Source organism: Crinia signifera, chromosome 8 (assembly GCF_055691185.1).
Source record: "Crinia signifera chromosome 8, ASM5569118v1, whole genome shotgun sequence".
NCBI lineage: Eukaryota > Metazoa > Chordata > Amphibia > Anura > Myobatrachidae > Crinia > Crinia signifera.
In genome coordinates, this window is record NC_139224.1 from 14,530,731 (window position 1) to 14,548,348 (window position 17,618).

A 17,618-nucleotide genomic window follows, 5' to 3' on the forward strand; every position below is an offset into this window, starting at 1 on the left:
AAGAGATGCACAAGTAAAGCTTTTGTGCGAATGCTAACAGTTTAGAGGATAAAATCCCAGAACAAATACAATCGTGACAAGGGGTGACCCGGATATTGTGGTGATTACAGAGTCGTGGGACAATGAGGATCATGACAAGGCTGTTAGCTACTGTGGATTCCATTTATTTAGAAAGAAGAGAAATCATAGTAGAGGTTGTAATGTAGGTTGGAAAAAAAGCTTTCATACTATTTTAATACAAAAGATTAAAGGGTACTTGTTTCCTAGCACGGCGCCCACTAAGCAAATAGCTTAGTAGGCTATTCTATTTAATTAACGAGTGGAGCGCACGGCCATTTTCTAAAACTAGAAAACGGCCTGCAATTGTCCTTAATTGCTCACCATATATAAGGAAGTAAAGTTCAGGTAAATGACACGCTACTGAGGAAGGACCTAGTGTCCGAAATGCATTTGGCGTTTTTACCTGATTTATACCTCACGGACGCTGTTTGTGCTGCTATACAAGTTCTTCAGCTTACCCCATTATCCGGACCTGGTGGAATTCTGGCACTTGGACCATCTTTGCCGCACTCCAGCTTTGCCCTGAGCATTTGATCTATATGCCTTTTTATTCTGCAAAATTGTAAGTGCACATCTTTATTAAATTTTATGTCTCAAAAGTTATGCACTATTTTTTGCTTTTGTGTCGTTCCATATAACTTGGGAGAACCTTGCTATTGGAGGATTTGACCTTCTGAGGAGTCCACCATTTGTGAAAACGTTTTTGGTGACAATCCTGTGACTTTTATCTGTGTGACTATTTGGTGTTTTATACAAACACAGACATTTGGGAACAACATCAGCGCCACTTTGAACAGTTTTCAACCCTTGTTTTGCTTGTATGTTTATATCTGGTGGTCGTTAATTGACACCTTAAAACTGTTTCACTGGCTGCCTTTGTGTCGTGCGCACTCAATCACTTAGCCTTTTTTCTACACAGGCTATTCTGCGTAGGAAAACCGCATCACATCGCATAGCGTGTATAGTGCTGTGCGATGCGATGTCCATATTAAGTGCACAGGAGTGCTAATACAATGAAATATCGCATAGGATGGCATGGCAACAAATGCGATGCGATCCGATGCTATATTTCATTGTACAAGCACCCATGCCATGAGATGTGATGGGTGCTTACTATGACATGTGATGGGTGCTTAGAATTGTAAGCACCTCTGGCATTGTTTTGTGTCGCCCCCTTTATCCACGAGCGGTGGCGGAACGTGTCCTCCGACCTGCGTTCGCCACACTGTATAAAATCAACTCCACGCCGAAGTGGATAGGGGGGTATGAAAAGGTCGGAAGACGCGTTCCGCCGCCGCTCGCCATGCTTCGGGGTAGAGTGGATAGTGCTGGTGTTTTAGGAACACATTCACACCTTCACATTCATACAGCTGACACAGTAATGACGACATGTGTTAACTAATTTACTTAACAAATTTGATTAATGTAGCATAAATAATTTAAGAACATTCATTAGTGAAAATCGCATTGCATCGCATGCTAGTACTATGCGTTATGCGATACGATTTTACTATGTTTGCGTACGTAGAAAATCTGGGCGCCGTGCTAGGAAACAAGTACCGATTTAAAGAAAAAACTTAAGGTGCCCACACACTAGAACGATATTTGGGCCGATTTCCGATAAATCGGCCGATATCTCGTACGATGTTTACCGATAATCGGTCGAAAATCGTCCGATGCGCTCTCCCGTGGATCTTTAGCTGAATCTTCTGATCTTACGTGCTGCACGAAAGATCAGAAGATTTAACAAAAGATCCATAGGAACGCACACGGGATCTTAAGAAAAATCTTTGGTAAAGATGTGCGCTTGCCAAGATACACTGGTACTCAGAAATGGTGACTGAGTATTATATGTAAATGTGGGTGACAATCTAGGATCTAGCAACCGTAGAGTAGTATGGTTTAGTATAAAGACCAGGACCGACTCATGGCATGCAGTAACACCCCCCATGCAGTTTTCTGGGGTTAGCAGCAAATATTAATTATACCCTGAAATTATGTCTGAGAATACACAGCAGAAATCTCCTATAACTGCTGTGACCTCTCTATTCCCATATTAACCAATATCCAGAGCGAAGCATCATGGGGGTTCTCCCCTGCAGCTGTCCATTGTACTCCATGGGCTACACTTTACATGTGCAGCCTCCAGAGGGTTCCCCCTCAGAAAAGGCTGCTGTGCATGTGTGGCCAGTGGAACAGTGCATGTGCTGCAGCCTCGGACCCACACTCAGCACATCACAGGGATGGACCTCTGTCCCTACGGGTGGAATTTTTATTTTTATTTAGATGGTCTCCTTTAATCATCCTCTCACTATGGGGCCTATTTATCATTGATCGCATTTGCAATGTAATCTGTGCACGATATTCTCACCCAATAGCACTGCAGAATAATCACATTGCTGCAATGTATTATTTTTGTCATACCAATGGTGGCCAGTGGGGTGTGGGTGGAGCTTCAGCTACAGGCACCAAGAAGATTGACAATCTTTGAGTGCAGCCCAGGCTCCTCCTCAACGCCCCCAAAGGTTTCAGTTTTTTTCTTGGTGCTGCAAGGCACAGGTACTAAAGCACAGAGCTCTGTGCCCTGTTATTTTATTTTTAAAGTATACTTTCATTTTTGGAGCCGGCCAGCTATACAGCGCGGCTCCCCTGTGGTATGGCAGTGGCACCCGATCGTCTCCGTGAGGCCACTAGACCACCAGGGGGCCGCACTGTGAAGCGCCATTTTGGCGCAGGGCACTGATGGTTCCAGGAGAGGCGTGGTTGATTCACAGCACCCCGCATCCATGCTCAGAACGGCTACCTAGATGGTTTTGCTGCCTGAGCTGTGCTTCTCCCGGCCTCAGCAGTGTCCAGGCATCATTTTCAGGCAGACCAGACTGAGGGAAGAAGTGCACCTGTGTCCTGCTACTATACTTCCATACAGGACCAGGTTTTTACCTTATTAATCCTTCTGTACCACACTAATTTTAGTGTCGATCAGAGAGGAACTGTGTAGTAGTACGTTTATTTATAAGGCGCCGCAAAGTGTCCACAGCGCCGTACATAGCAAAAAAATGACAAGGTAACATACAGGGTGTGTTAAAAAATACAGTATAAATAGGGGTAGAACTAAAATCAGCATCAGTTCAGAAGTAGGTGTCAAAATTGTCGAGGAGACTGAAGATGAAGTAGAGGAAGGGAAGAACAGGACAGGAGCACAGGTGAGGTAAAGAGGTAGGGTGAGTACGTGAGGCAGGAGGACCCTACTCATAAGAGTTAACATACTAAAAATAGGTGGGTGGACAAACGAAAAATAACAGGATAAGTAGGAACGGAGGCAGGATAGGAGGATCAAAAGAGGTTAGGAGGAGGAGTGATAGCTAGTCGAAAAAAGTGGGTTTTGAGGGAGTGCTTGAAGGAGGTAAGGGAATCAGAAAGCCTGATGGGTGGCGGGAGGTTGTTCCAGTGCAGGGGAGCAGCGCGAGAGAAGTCTTGGATACGGGAGTGGGAGGAGGTGATTAGGTGAGAGGTCAGTCCACGGTCAGCGATGGAGCGAAGTGGACGGGAGGGAGTGTGGATAGAGATCTGTGAAGAGAGGTAAGGAGCGGTGGAGGAGGAGAGAGCCTTGTAGGTGGTGGTGAGGAGTTTAAAGAGAACTCGGAAAGGAATGGGGAGCCAGTGAAGAGATAGACAGAGGGGGGAGGCGGAGGTAGAGCGGCGGGAGAGGAAGATGAGCCTAGCAGCAGTGTTAAGAATGGATTGGAGAGGGGCGAGGTTAAGAATGGATTGGAGAGGTGTGTTCCTCCTTTACCTGCTTATAAGCTGTGTGTAATGGGTAACCTGTGGTATATGTGATTTCATATATACATACAGCCTGTTGCTTTCTTAAGTGCAAAGCTGAGGTTTTTGTCATTATACTGCATTGTTGGGTATTTCTGTGAACTAAACATGTCACAGAAACCTCCCAAGGCTGAACCCACAATGGGGGAAGCTCCTAAGCTGCATGCTTACACCTGTGTTGAGTGTAAAGAAATGTATTCTTCCACACATGATCAAGCAGGCTTATGTGACTGCTGCTCAGCAGAGGATTCCCATGAGAGCAGCCCCTCTGGTTCACTGCCTTCCAGCAGGTAGTACAACCAGAATGGGCAGCTTCTCTCTTCACAGTTAGCTGCAGCCTGGGTACCCACGCCACCTGTTAATACAGAGGTAGCGCAGTCTGCACCACCAGTAAATGCAGAACCTGCATGGGTGCAGGGCCTGTCCACTTCAGTGCAGGGATTGGTTCTGGTGTCTAGATCATTAAAATCTATGTTGCGGCCACCTCCATCTAAGCGGGGCCTTCCCCTAGTCACCCCTGATCCTGATAGATCAGATGACAACCAGGGGGAGCTACAAGATACGGATGATGATGAGGAGCCGGAGGTCGATGACGCTCCAAAAGAGGAATTCATGACCCAGGCCAGGGTTGATGCTTTAATTAAAGCAGTCAGAAAGTCCCTTAATGTACAGGATGAGCAACATGCGGTAGCTTATACTCCCCTTTTCAAAAGAAAGAAAAAAGTTAGCTATATTTCCATCCAATTCCGATTTGGATGAGGTTCTTTCGGAGGCCTGGGCACACCCAAACAAAACATTTTTGGTATCTAAGTGCCTCGTCTTTTTTTCCCGTTCATTACGGCAGATCATCAGAAATGGGAAACTCCGCCACAGGTCGACGCCCATGTGGTGCACCTGGTTACATCTACCACTGCCCATTCCTACAGTAGCCTCCCTAAAGGACCCCACTGATAGAAAAATTGGACATTCTTTAAAATCTATGTTCACAAACGCAGGATTTGCCGCTAGGCCGGCAATGGCATCTGCATGGGTGGCAAAGGCTATTGGCTCATGGGCAAACATCTTACAGGATCAGATTACTTCGGGCACTTGTAGTTATAGCCTATTGTCCACTGTGGAGAGGTGCCCAGTTATCTTGAAGAAGCTGCACTTGACGCTGTGGCTCTTTCGTCAAAGATATCAGCTTCCTCTGTGATGTCCAGAAGAGCACTCTGGTTGCGCACTTGGAACACTGATGCCCTACCCTTTACAGGCAAGGACCTTTTTGGCCCAGAGCTGGATAAGAAAGTGGCACCTGTGGCTACAAAACTTAAACTGCATTTTTACCATCTGCACCTCCAAAGGTGTGTCCATTGTCCTTTTGATCCTTCAGACCACAGGGTAAGGTCAGGGGGCAGTCTTCGGCCAGAGCCCAGCCTCCACCAAAGAAGACCTCTCAATCCCGGGGAAGACCCAAAACAACTGAGAAGCCTTTAGCATGAGGTTTCGGCAGCCCACCACAGTCAGGCGGGCGGGCACCTGTTACTATTTGCCGAGACGTGGCAAGCCACCACCTCAGACAGGTGGGTGACTTCCATAATATCTCAGGGATACTCCCTCTAGTTTAGGGTAACCCCTGTCTCGGTATTTCAAGACAGGCATCACAAAGGAACGAGACAAGCATTGGCACTGAACAACTCCATTCAGAGTCTGCTGTCGGCAGAGGTCATTATACGGGTTTCTCCCTCTCAGCAAGGAACAGCTTTCTACTCCAACCTGTTCCTTGTTGGAAAACTGGATGGCTCCTTTCGACCCATCCTGAACTTAAAACATCTGAATTTGTTTCTCAAGATTTCCAAGTTCAGAATGGAATCTCTGAGATCCATTCTCCAGACTATAGAACCAGGAGACTTCATGGCATCCCTGGACATCCAGGATGCTTACCTCCATGTTCAAATCTACCCAGCCCACCAGTCCATTGCGGTGAAGGACTTCCATTTTCAGCTCAGGGCCCTGCCCTTCAGACAGGGGATCTGCTTGTTGCCATACCTGGACGATCTGCTGATTCTAGAACAATCTCCAGAAATCCTTCAACTACACCTCGATCTGAGCATAAACCTTCTTCAAAAGCACGGCTGGAAAAAATCCTGCACCGTTCCAGCGCAGAGGATGATCCATTTGAGTGCCCTTCTAGAGACCAGAACACAGTGGGTATTCATACCAGAGGACAAGATAGACACGTTTCAGAGTGAGAAAAAAAATGGATTTTGGTCCTACCTGTAAAATCCTTTTTTCTTAATCCATGGTGGACATTATGTGCCCACCCTCATGCACTGTTCTAACTATAACAGGGGCTTTGTAACCCCTGAGTGTTTTTCCGGAATCCTTCTGACTTCCATCTGGTTTGCATGGTTTCTTCTCTTTCTCTTCCTTTCTGGCTAGCTGTTCAACAAAACTGAAGCCTGTAGGGGCGTGAGGGAGGAGCCTGGGCTGCACTCAAAGATTGTCAATATTATTGGTGCCTGTAGCAGAAGCTCCACCAACATCCCACTTTCCCAATGTCCACCATGGATTAAGAAAAAAGGATTTTACAGGTAGGACCAAAATCCATCTTTTTCTCTCACTATTTTATATAGGAGGAGAGTGGAAGGGATCATAGTTGTTGTAGTAACAATCCTTAAAACAAGGTTGAAAGTGGAAAATTTGTGGGGCCAGATGGGATGATAAGAGCTTAAAAATGCGCTGCTAGCACCACTAACAGAATTATTCAACCATTCACTGGCTGCAGGAGTATTGCAGAGGACTGGAATAGAGTGAATGTAGCACCACTGCACAAAAGTGGAGGCAAGCATGGATTTACTGGGAGGAGATAATGCCAAAAAATCCTGATGTTCTTTTGGCTGGGTGACTAAAGCAATAGTTCAATGGAGGGAAAGAGCATGGATGTAGCTTTTCTATATTTTAATAAGTGTCCCCACATTGCAGACTGCTGAATGGCAACCAATCAGCACTGAAGTAACCTCTATGATTTGCGTACTAGAAAATTGTAAGGAGCAGAGTATGGTTGTCATGGGAAACTTCGCAACTGGCTCACTTCTCCCTTTTCACTGCTTCATACATATACCCCAATGTTCTAATAAATGAAGTGCATTCACACGAGGGTAATTTTTGCATATATATTTGTTGTAAGGGTTAGCATTCCTTCCTCAGTACTAAGGTCTTAGGCATGTGTTCAGAATGAAACCCAACTGTGGAGTTTGTATGTTCATGTGCTTGCATTGGTTTCTTCCTGGTCTTTCAGTTTACTTCCACAATCCAAATATATACTAGCAGATTAATTACCCCTGGTGTGTAGGCGTCCATGTGGTAGAGAGTATAGAGTGTGTGCATAAGCGGACATTCTCTAATGCTGCCTAATGTACGGGCTATATAAGTAACTTAATAAATGCCAGTGACACAGAGTTCCATGCAGAATGGGGTATCACATTACAGGATGTAGAATAGAATTGTGCCCCAAGGGGTAATATAGGGATGAGGGGAAAGATGCCTCCTAAGATTTTAGTGTGATAGCGTTGTCATACTACAGTAAGTGGACTGCCAACCGACACACCCCCGGGCTGCTGCACCATGTACAAAGGTGCATCATCAGACGTTGCGCCAGCCCTATGACAGGCACAGACGGACGGTCAGAAGGCTGCACATTTTCCAGTCTTCCTGTTCTCTAGGGAGGCTTCATGCGCTTTACTAAAATGGCTGTTGAGTCACTACTGAGAATGTGCAGGGATCCTCTTGATTTTGGGGGGGGATTTTTTTTTTCTGTCACTTAGCGGTGATGTGATTCTGATGTCTGTGGTTTATGCGCTATAAATTGGTTATGGCAATTATACAGTATTTTCTCTATAGAGTCTTTAATGTCACGTTTTTTGTTTCTTTGAGTTGATTTTCTTGTGAACAATGTAAGATGCCTGATCATTTACTGTCATGAGGAAATCAATATTATTTTGATCCGTTGTTGCGGGGCCCTAAAAGTTTCGGGGCCCATAAGCTGGTGCCTACTCTGTCTATTTGGTAATCCGGCACTGCCGACAGTGGCTGCTTGCAACAACCGGATTCTTCCTATCTAGAAGAGAGTTAAAAGCTGGCATTCGCATATTTAATAGAAAATTCATTATTGTTGAGGGTGATTTTTTTTTTTTTTTACACTTAAGATATAAGTAACTTTATTGATCGTTTCGTCAGACCAAAGCTGATTGGTGCACATAATGAATTGTAAACTTTTTAAAATTCTTTTTAATGCCTTCATAAGCATCTTATGGGAATTTTGGAGAAAGAAGCAATCTTATGTTTTATTAATCACTAACATCAACATTGCCCCTTGTTGAGTACGTCAGACCACTCCAATCAAAAACATTTCCCTTCTCCGCCGTCTGGAGCTTGGCCACCGACCGCAGATATTTGAGCGACAGAACCTTATCCCACATATTAACATTTTTAATTTTCCCTATAAAGCTCTGGTTTGCGTCAAAGCCTTCTCCCAGTTCGTCTTGATCTTGTCCAAGCATTGCAATTCCCCCTGCCCTCAAGGTGTGGCCCCGGCGGTAAACCTTCATCGCAGATCTTCTACCGTTCACCCACAGCTCAGCGCGGCCGCGCCTGGATTCCCAGGTCAAACAAAGTTGGTTCCACTCTTTGTCTGTACTGAGTTTGGGGAACATTATTCCCTCCGCGCTCATGTACAAACCGATTTTCCCATTGGACTCCAGCCAAAGATTCAATTCGTCGTAGTATAAAGTACGGTAGGAGAACAAGATGGTTTCCCTGTTTTCGGGAACATCTAATGCCACTTTCATGCAGAGTGTGAAGGCCGTCAGACTCATGGGCTGGGCAGGAGACAGGTACACGTAGCTGTTATCACTTGCTTCTGGGAAACTGAAATGTTTTCCTTCCAGGTCTAAAGAAAAGACAACAATTGTATTGATCTTGGCTGAAATAATTGATGGCTGCTCAAACTACCCCAGAAGTGATAATAATCACAAGTAGATGGGTTATAAACGACTTCAACACGTGGTTTGGTAAAAATGTACAGTCTAAAGGCCCCCTTCCACCAGGTTGAAGTATCGCATACGTTACCTTGCATGCGATGTATGTGGTCCTTTTGCTTACAATGGGGCAGATGTATTAAGCCTGGTAAAGAGATAAAGTGAAAGGAGATAACGCACCAGCCAATCAGATCCCAACTGTCATATTTCAAACACAGCTGATTGGCTGGTGCGTTAACTCCTTCCACTTTATCTCCAGTTTATCTCTTCTCCAGGCTTAATACATCTGCCCCAATGTATCTTACGCGATCCTAGCAGGGGCTATGGGCTGCAACACGTGTCACTGTTCATGTGATACATTGCAGCAAGCACTCCCTAACTGCAGAGTTTGTATATTCTCCCCGTACTTGCGTGGGTTTCCTCCGGGTACTCCGTTTTCCTCCCACAAACCAAAAATATACTGGTAGATTAATTAGCTTCCAACGAAAATTAACCCTAGAATGTCTGTGTGTGCGTGTACATGTGGTAGGGAATATAGATTGTAAGCTCCACTGGGGCAGGGACTGATGTGATTGATCTGTACAGCGCTGGGGAAAATGTGTGCGCTATAACTGGTAATATTCTCTGTACTGCCCTGTGGAATATGTGTGCGCTATGTAAATAACTGGTAATAATCTCTGCACAGCGCTGCAGAATATGTGTGCGCTATATAAGAAACTGTTCATAAATAATAAAAAGTGGCCATTTCGCTCTAGTGGATGGGGGGCCTACAGCCGGGGAGACACAGCTGAGTGATCTGGAAGGGCCAGTGGGTACTTGTGTATTATCTGGGCGCCCAATTTTTTTCATCGCATGCCACTACTTCAGGTATGCGATACGATGCGATTTTTCATTGTAAAGACCCGATTTTTAATTGTATAGTCACCCATGGGTGATTTAATACCCCCACTATCCAACTACGCATGGAGTTGATTTTATATAGTGTGGCGAGCGCAGTGAGGCGAGCGGACGCGGATTACTTTACATGTATTCTGCGTGCGCTCGCCACGCTTCGGGCTCGGTGGTTCGCTGGGCTCGCCACACTATATGCAAATCAACTCCATGCGTAGTTGGATAGTGGGGGTATGAAATCACCCATGGGTGACTATACAATTAAAAATCGGGTCGCATGAATTGTATGCCACTATATTGCATGCGATGCGATGCAATACAATGAAAAAATCGGGCGCCCAGATATTACACAAGTACCGGCCAGTGTTCTCACCAGATAACTGCCTAATTAAGCAGCTGTGGATTTGTAAGTGTTTCAGGAGTTTACAGGTGTGTAACTAGCTCATATCTCGGGTGCACTTTTGCTTTTACATAGAAATAACACAAGGTCTTTGCTGAGTGTAATCATTACTGTGACCTCTAGGGCCAAAGGTCATATTTCACCAGTAACCAGCGTGACCCAATACAGCAGTGTTACAATGTTCTCTGTGCTGCACCTTTACCAGTATATATACGTATACTCACTAATAGGCAGATGTGGTTTCTCTGTAGTCTCATCCTCTCCTGTAACAAAGAGGAGGGAAGAAGCATAATATATGAGCTATAATATACAAGATAGGTAAGTATCAGTATGTATGTGCAATGTATGTATTAAACTTTTATTTTTCAATGGTGTCAGTGTGTTTATTTTACTATTTATTTTACTGTGGAACTACAAGTGCCAGCGGGCCCTTTAATTTATTCTGTTTTTTCAACTTCAATCAGCTCGATGCCCAGGGGCATTGAGGACAGCATACCTCCCAACTGTCACGATTACACCGGGACAGTCCCGATTTTCGGGTCCTGTTCCGCTGTCCCACCCGTGGCAGGCATTGTCCCGCTGCGTAGGGTGGCAGTTGGGAGACCCCCCAATCTAGTGCACAGCGTCTATTCTCGTATGAAAATTAGGTCGCGGCTAATTAGCATAAGCCGCGCCCTCATTTGCATACACCCCACCCCCTTTTCGGGCGCTCGCGCGAGTGTCCCTATTTCATCAGGACAGAAGTTGGGAGGTATTGGACAGCACCAGGCTTCAGCCTGGCCAGGGAAGTCCTAGAGGGGGGGGGGAACCCTTTATTGGGGGTGGGGTCCCCACATCCCTAGCAACCCTGGCCAGGATGACTGGTCAGAGGGTTAATGCTTTTGGCCGGGGGGACTTGTATAAAAAGTCTCCCCCCGGCTGTGGCATTACCCTACTGGCTGGTTGGGCCTGGGGCTGGTTTTTAAAATACGGGGGATCCCTAGTCATTTTGTCCCCCCGGATTTTAGGAACCAGCCTCGGCCCTGGAGCTGGTTTTAAAAAATCAGCGAAGCCGTATCTGGTTGGTTGATACATACATCTCCTATATATTTGGCTACATCTGTCACTCAAAGTGGGTGTCTGTGTCTATAACGCTCTGTTCCTGGACTTTCCTCTTAATGTGTGATTGCCTTCATCTGTGCTGAACACCTTACTGAGAAATTAACCTGTTTAAAACAGGTGATGGCAATCATACATTAAGGGGAAGTCTAGAAACAGAGCATTGTGTCCCTCCTGGAGAGGGTCATGTTGGGAGGTATGTGACAGAGAACCAGCCCAGTGAGCCCACAGACAGTGCCAGACACCCACTGCCTTCCCATGTCGCCCAGCACTGCTACTCCACAGCCACCAGGTGAGTGCCCCCCTCCCGCGATTTGCGGCAAAACCTCCCCCCACGCGCCCCCCCCCTCCCGCGATTCGCTGCAAAAACACCCGCTCCCCCGCGACCCCCCCTACCGCGATTCGCAGCAAAAACACCCCCGCGACCCCCCCTCCCACGATTCGCTGCAAAAAGAACCCCCCCACGACCCCTCCCGCGATTCGCGGCACACCCCCCCCCCCCCCCCCCGCAATTCGCAGCAGCCCCAGGATTAAATGGCACATGCAAAACACTGACATGGCTATGGTCGACAATTTTTTCATATTCATTGTCATGTGTCGACATGGACACCAATGAAGTGGCACACTTATGTCAACATTTACATGTGTTGACCTTTCTGTGTTGATTTTTTCTTGTGGCGATTCGCGTCACTTCCCCCCTGCAACCCCCCCTCCCGCGATTCGCGGCACCCCCCATGACCCCCCACCTCCCGCAATTCACGGCAACCCCCCACCGGAACCCCTGTGAACCCCGCCCTCCCGCGATTCGCGGCACCCACCCCCGCGACCCCCCCTCCCGCAATTCGCGGCACCCCCCCGTGATTCGCGGCAGCTCCAGAATTAAATTGCACATGGAAAACACTGACATGGCTATGGTCGACAATGAAAAAGGTTGACATGATTCTTTGAAGTTTTTTTGTAATTTTTTGAATATTTTCATATTCATTCTCATGTGTCGACATGGACACCAATGAAGTGCCACACTTATGTCAACATTTACATGTGTTGACCTTTCTGTGTAGATTTTTTTCTTGTGGCGATTTGCGTCACACCCCCCGCAACCCCCCCTCCGGCGATTCGCGGCACCCCGGCACCCCCCTGCGACCCCCCCCCCCTCCCGCAATTCGCGGCAACCCCCCACCGGAACCCCCATGAACCCCGCTCTCCCGCGATTCGCGGCACCCACCCCCTGCAACCCCCCCCCTCCCGCAAATCGCGGCACCCCCCGCGATTCGCGGCAGCCCCAGGATTAAATGGCACATGCAAAACACTGGCACGGCTATGGTCGACAATGAAAAAGGTTGACATGAGTTTTTGAAGATTTATTTCATTTTTTGAATGTTTTCATATTCATTGTCATGTGTCAACATGGACACCAATGAAGTGGCACACTTATGTCAACATTTACATGTGTTGACCTTTCTGTGTTGATTTTTTCTTGTGGCGATTCGCGTCACACCCGCCCGCAACCCCCCCCCCCCGCGCGATTCGCGGCACCCCCCGTGACCCCCCACCTCCCGCAATTCGCAGCAACCCCCCACCGGAACCCCTGTGAACCCCGCCCTCCCGCGATTCGCGGCACCCAACCCCGCGACCCCCCCCCTCCCGCAATTCACGGCACCCCCCGTGATTCGCGGCAGCTCCAGAATTAAATTGCACATGGAAAACACTGACATGGCTATGGTCGACAATGAAAAAGGTTGACATGAGTTTTTGAAGTTTTTTTTTTCATTTTTGGAATATTTTCATATTCATTCTCATGTGTCGACATGGACACCAATGAAGTGCCACACTTATGTCAACATTTACATGTGTTGACCTTTCTGTGTTGATTTTTTCTTGTGGCGATTCGCGTCACACCCCCCCCACCCCCACCCCCCCCGCAACCCCCACTCCCGCGATTCACGGCACACACACACCCCCCCGCGATTCTCGGCACCCCACCCCGTGACCCCCCCTCCCGTGATTCACGGCACACCCCCCCGCGACCCCCCCTACCATGATTCGCCGCAACCCCCGCCCCCGTAACCCCCCTCCCGCGATTTGCGGCAACCCACCCCGCGACCCCCCTCCCGCGATTCTCTGCAATCCCTCCCCTCCCGCGATTCGCAGCATCCACCCCCCCACAACCCCCCCTCCTGTAATTCGCGGCACCCCCCGCGACCCCCCCTCCTGCAATTCGCGGCACCCTCCGCGACCCCCCCTCCCGCGATTCGCGGACACCTAAGTTGCAATACAGGGCATCTTTCATACAATTCTAACCATATTTCTCATATACAAACATTCACAAATTAAGGGGGCGCAGCCCCTTACGACGGTGTGAAGAGCGCCCGTAGGGCGCGATGAATCACCTAGTGTATATATATATATATATGTATATATATATATATATATATGTATGTATGTATGTCTAGTGTCTGTTTGTGTGTCTCCGTAACACTGCCATCTGTTGGCAGCAAGAGAAACTACATCTCTCTCTCACATGCACAAACACAGAGGCAATCACAAGGTAACAGACTAGCTTGTGAGGCATTTGCTTGGAGTTGGCTTACTAGTGGATATCTATGCATTATTTGTACACGTATACAGTACACTTACCAGGCTCCTGGGTTTTGTCTTGTGAAATAACTATAACAGAGAGAACGAATGAGCAGAGTTTTACTACAGATATTATTTGGTGAAACCTCTCCATTCACCTATACACTAAGCCATTACAAGGTTCATTCAATATGTTACTTCAGGGTTGCCGACCCTCCCGGAATTCCCGGGAGTCTCCCGAAAATCGGGTCCTCCTCCCGGCCCCCCGGAAGGGTGGGCAACCCTCCCGGAATCTGGGGGACCCCCCTGAGCCCCCCGAATCGCGGCATGTAAATGCCGCAATCCGCGGGTCTTAGAGGAGGGGGCGGGGCTAAAATGGCACACTCGCGTCATTTTAGCCCCGCCCCCTCCATAGAGTTCAGTCATTTTTCCTGTTTCCCGTAATGGGGGCGGGGCTTAATGACGTCACAGTCAAGCCCCGCCCCGATCGGGTAAGGAAAGTCTCCTCTCCGGGCTTCTCCCGGAGAGGAGCATTTATAAGTCGGCAACCCTGTGTTATAGTGTGTACACACAGTTCGATATGGCTTCCGATGTTGACGATATCGTCAACATCGGAAGCCATATCGCATACTGATTGTATGCATTGTAAGGGCTTCCTAGCCCGATGCGCGCTCCCGTTTAAGGAGAGATCGGAGGGGAGATAGAGTGGGCAGCACACTCTATCTAGCACAAATCGCAAGCATATCGCATGCATCGTATGTGCCTTGCGTTATGCTTAAGATGCGATGTGCTATACGATTTCCAGGGCCCTGTCAGTCATCCTGTTTTTAAGTCAAAATAGCTTATTCAAAATCTTAAGCAAATCTTAAGGCATATAGGAAATCGCATAGTAAATCAAATAGGAAATCGCATAGCAAATTGTATGGTAAAAAGTCAAAATCTTAAGCATATCTTAAGGCATATCTTAAGGAGTAGAGAAAAAAAAAAGGGAAAAGTAAAAATCGGACAAAACATCGAATCGTACATCGGATCGCACAGAACATCGAACCGTGTGTACACACTCTTACTTCCATATAATACTGAGACACCTACAGTACCTCTGATAAGACTCCTACATACCTTCATGAGTTGGCTCCAATGGTTCAGCAAATACTTGGACTTCACAGAGGGACAGGAACTGCTTCTGGTTGGGTATAGTAATTGTCACGTATTGCCCCACCATTCCTTTGCAGTTGAAGGCCATTGTTTCCTCATAATTCATTCGGAATACAACGGCGCACCTGGAAAACAGTATCGGTGTGGGACCGTAACCCAAGGTTACCATAAATACGCCGTCTCTGACGAGACTTTCAGATCTGCGTTACCCAAAGTGCCATGGTGAACGTAGCAACATTGCGGAGACGTCACTGGAACATCATTCATGATATCCAATGAGTTATAAATAGCTAAAACTCATTAATAGCCCTTTACAGTACAAACCAATCATCGCCTGTCATTTTTCTAGCACAACCTATAATGGGGCAATTATTATCAGAGCTGCCATCAGAGAAGGACTGTAGGGGCAGAAAGAGGGCCCAGACAGAAAGGGGGCCCAGGACTGGAGTCTATCAAATGTAACATGTCGTATACAAAGTTCACATTCCACATAAAGCAATGTAGGGGTAAAGTAGTGCGGGCAGTGCAGAGGACAGCGGAGGTTTTCACCCGGCACGCCGAGGGTTGGAGAAGGGGCCCTGCATATTTTATCAGTCTCGGCCCCACAATTTCTGATGGCATACCTTGTTAGCAGTGGTGGGTTAGTACTTTATCTTTCTACTCTTCATCTTTCTCCACTGCTGTATATTTCGCCTAGTAATTGGAACCCATATAACTCCGTTTTCTGACCCTACAGTATTTCCACTGATCCTCCCAAAGTGTTCTCAGATATCCCACTAGTTGTCTTGGTACTTGTTTCCTATCTGGGCGCCCGTCGCGGGCATCGCGGGTACATTTATGTATGGCCGCGACGCGACCGACGCGATGCCCGCGATTTCCCATTGAAACCAATGTTAAACTTGGAAATCGTGTCGGTCGCGTCGCGGCCGGCCATAAATGTACCCGCGATGCCCGCGACGCGATGCTCACGATTTCCCATAGGAATCAATTTTAAAAGCTGCGATGGACCCGATTTTACTGTTAAATGCCTCAATCCACCCGATTTGGCCATAGGAATCAATGTTAAATGGGCCACAGAGCCCATTAACCCTTAAATGTCCCCCCCAATTTTTGACGCCACCCTACGATCGACGCCAACCCGAAGCGTGGCGAGCGCAGCGAGCCCGCGAGGGGCGGCGGTACGCGTCCTCCGACCTTTTCATGCCCTACTATCCACTAGGGCGTGGTGTGAGAATATAATAGTGTGGCGAGCGCAGCGAGCCACCGAGCCCGAAGCGTGGCGAGCGCAGCGAGCCCCGCGAGGGGACGCGGATACCTTCACAATTATGCGCGTCCCCTTGCGGCCTTCACAGTGAAGGTATCCGCGTCCCCTCGCGGGGCTCGCTGCGCTCGCCACGCTTCGGGCTCGGTGGCTCGCTGCGCTCGCCACACTATTATATTCTCACACCACGCCCTAGTGGATAGTAGGGCATGAAAAGGTCGGAGGACGCGTACCGCCGCCCCTCGCGGGCTCGCTGCGCTCGCCACGCTTCGGGTTGGCGTCGATCGTGGGGTGGCGTCAAAAATTGGGGGGGACATTTAAGGGTTAATTGGGCCTAATTCAGGGTTAATATGGCCAAATCGGGTCAATTGAGCCATTTAACAGTGAAATCGCGGTCAATCAGCCTTTTTAACATTGTTCCCTATGGGAAAATCGCGGTGATCGCGGGCATCGCGACCATCCAATTTTACCCGCGATGCCCGCGATGACCGCGATCACCGCGATTTTTACCCCCGATGACCGCGATTTTGATCGTGGGCGCCCAGATAGGAAACAAGTACCGTTGTCTTTGTTATTGTAATTTCCATGCCCGGAGACTGGCACTGGGGGTTACCTGGGGTTACCGATTCCACCATCCTTATCCGAGTCCCCGATACGAATCTCAGCGCCGTTGATTCTCTCCCGGCAGCAGTCACCACGGTTCGTGATGGCGATGAACATTACACTGAATCTGGATTTCAGGTCCAGTTTCCACCAGGGATCCTGCTCATTAGTCGTGTGCGTACATTCTCCCATCATGTAATTGCTGGACAGAGAGCCGTCGATGGCCCGTCTGGCGTTATCGTTCATTCCGTAATAGGAAGACTGGGACGCAATGCCTTGTGGAGCCACATTTTGTACTTAAAGATAAGTAAATAGAAGAAAAAAGAAGCACAATTTTAATGTATCCCTAGTGAACAATAGCTAGAACCTGTAATATTTTATTACCACTACTTATATGGAGATTTACTGTAAAAAAACCTAACCCTCCTTAATTTATCAGGGCCCTGAGCTATTGATGCCCCTGCTTGCAGTACATCCTTCCACACATCATGCCGGTACTAATATACGTGCGCCCTTTACAATCGGTGCCGGTCCATGGACTTCTGCGATTATGACCTGGGAGTCTGTATGAAGGGGTAGATCGGGGATTAATACAGTAATCATTCTGAGTACTCTGTGTTTGAGTACAGAAGAAAATTGTATATGCATTATAGAAACGCTTATATCTCATGCAGAAACCCCTTAGTATCCATGGTTATCACGCTTGGTCCTCTGTATACTCCTACAAGAGCAG

At 47.8% G+C, this 17,618-nt stretch overlaps 1 protein-coding gene across 1 annotated transcript in view; it reads right to left on the reverse strand.

The window, feature by feature from the left end:
• Positions 1-8,128: 8,128 nt before the first annotated feature.
• The window catches only part of LOC146025751 (uncharacterized), a 34,169-nt gene continuing 24,679 nt past the window's right edge, over positions 8,129-17,618 (reverse strand). Inside the window, exons 19-23 of the mRNA XM_083155786.1 lie at positions 16,896-17,181; positions 14,986-15,146; positions 13,927-13,956; positions 10,416-10,454; positions 8,129-8,812 (exon numbers count right to left, since the gene is read on the reverse strand). Of these exons, the coding sequence (XP_083011912.1) occupies positions 8,211-8,812; positions 10,416-10,454; positions 13,927-13,956; positions 14,986-15,146; positions 16,896-17,181 (1,118 nt within the window). The 3' untranslated portion in view covers positions 8,129-8,210. The remainder of the gene's footprint in view (positions 8,813-10,415; positions 10,455-13,926; positions 13,957-14,985; positions 15,147-16,895; positions 17,182-17,618) is intronic.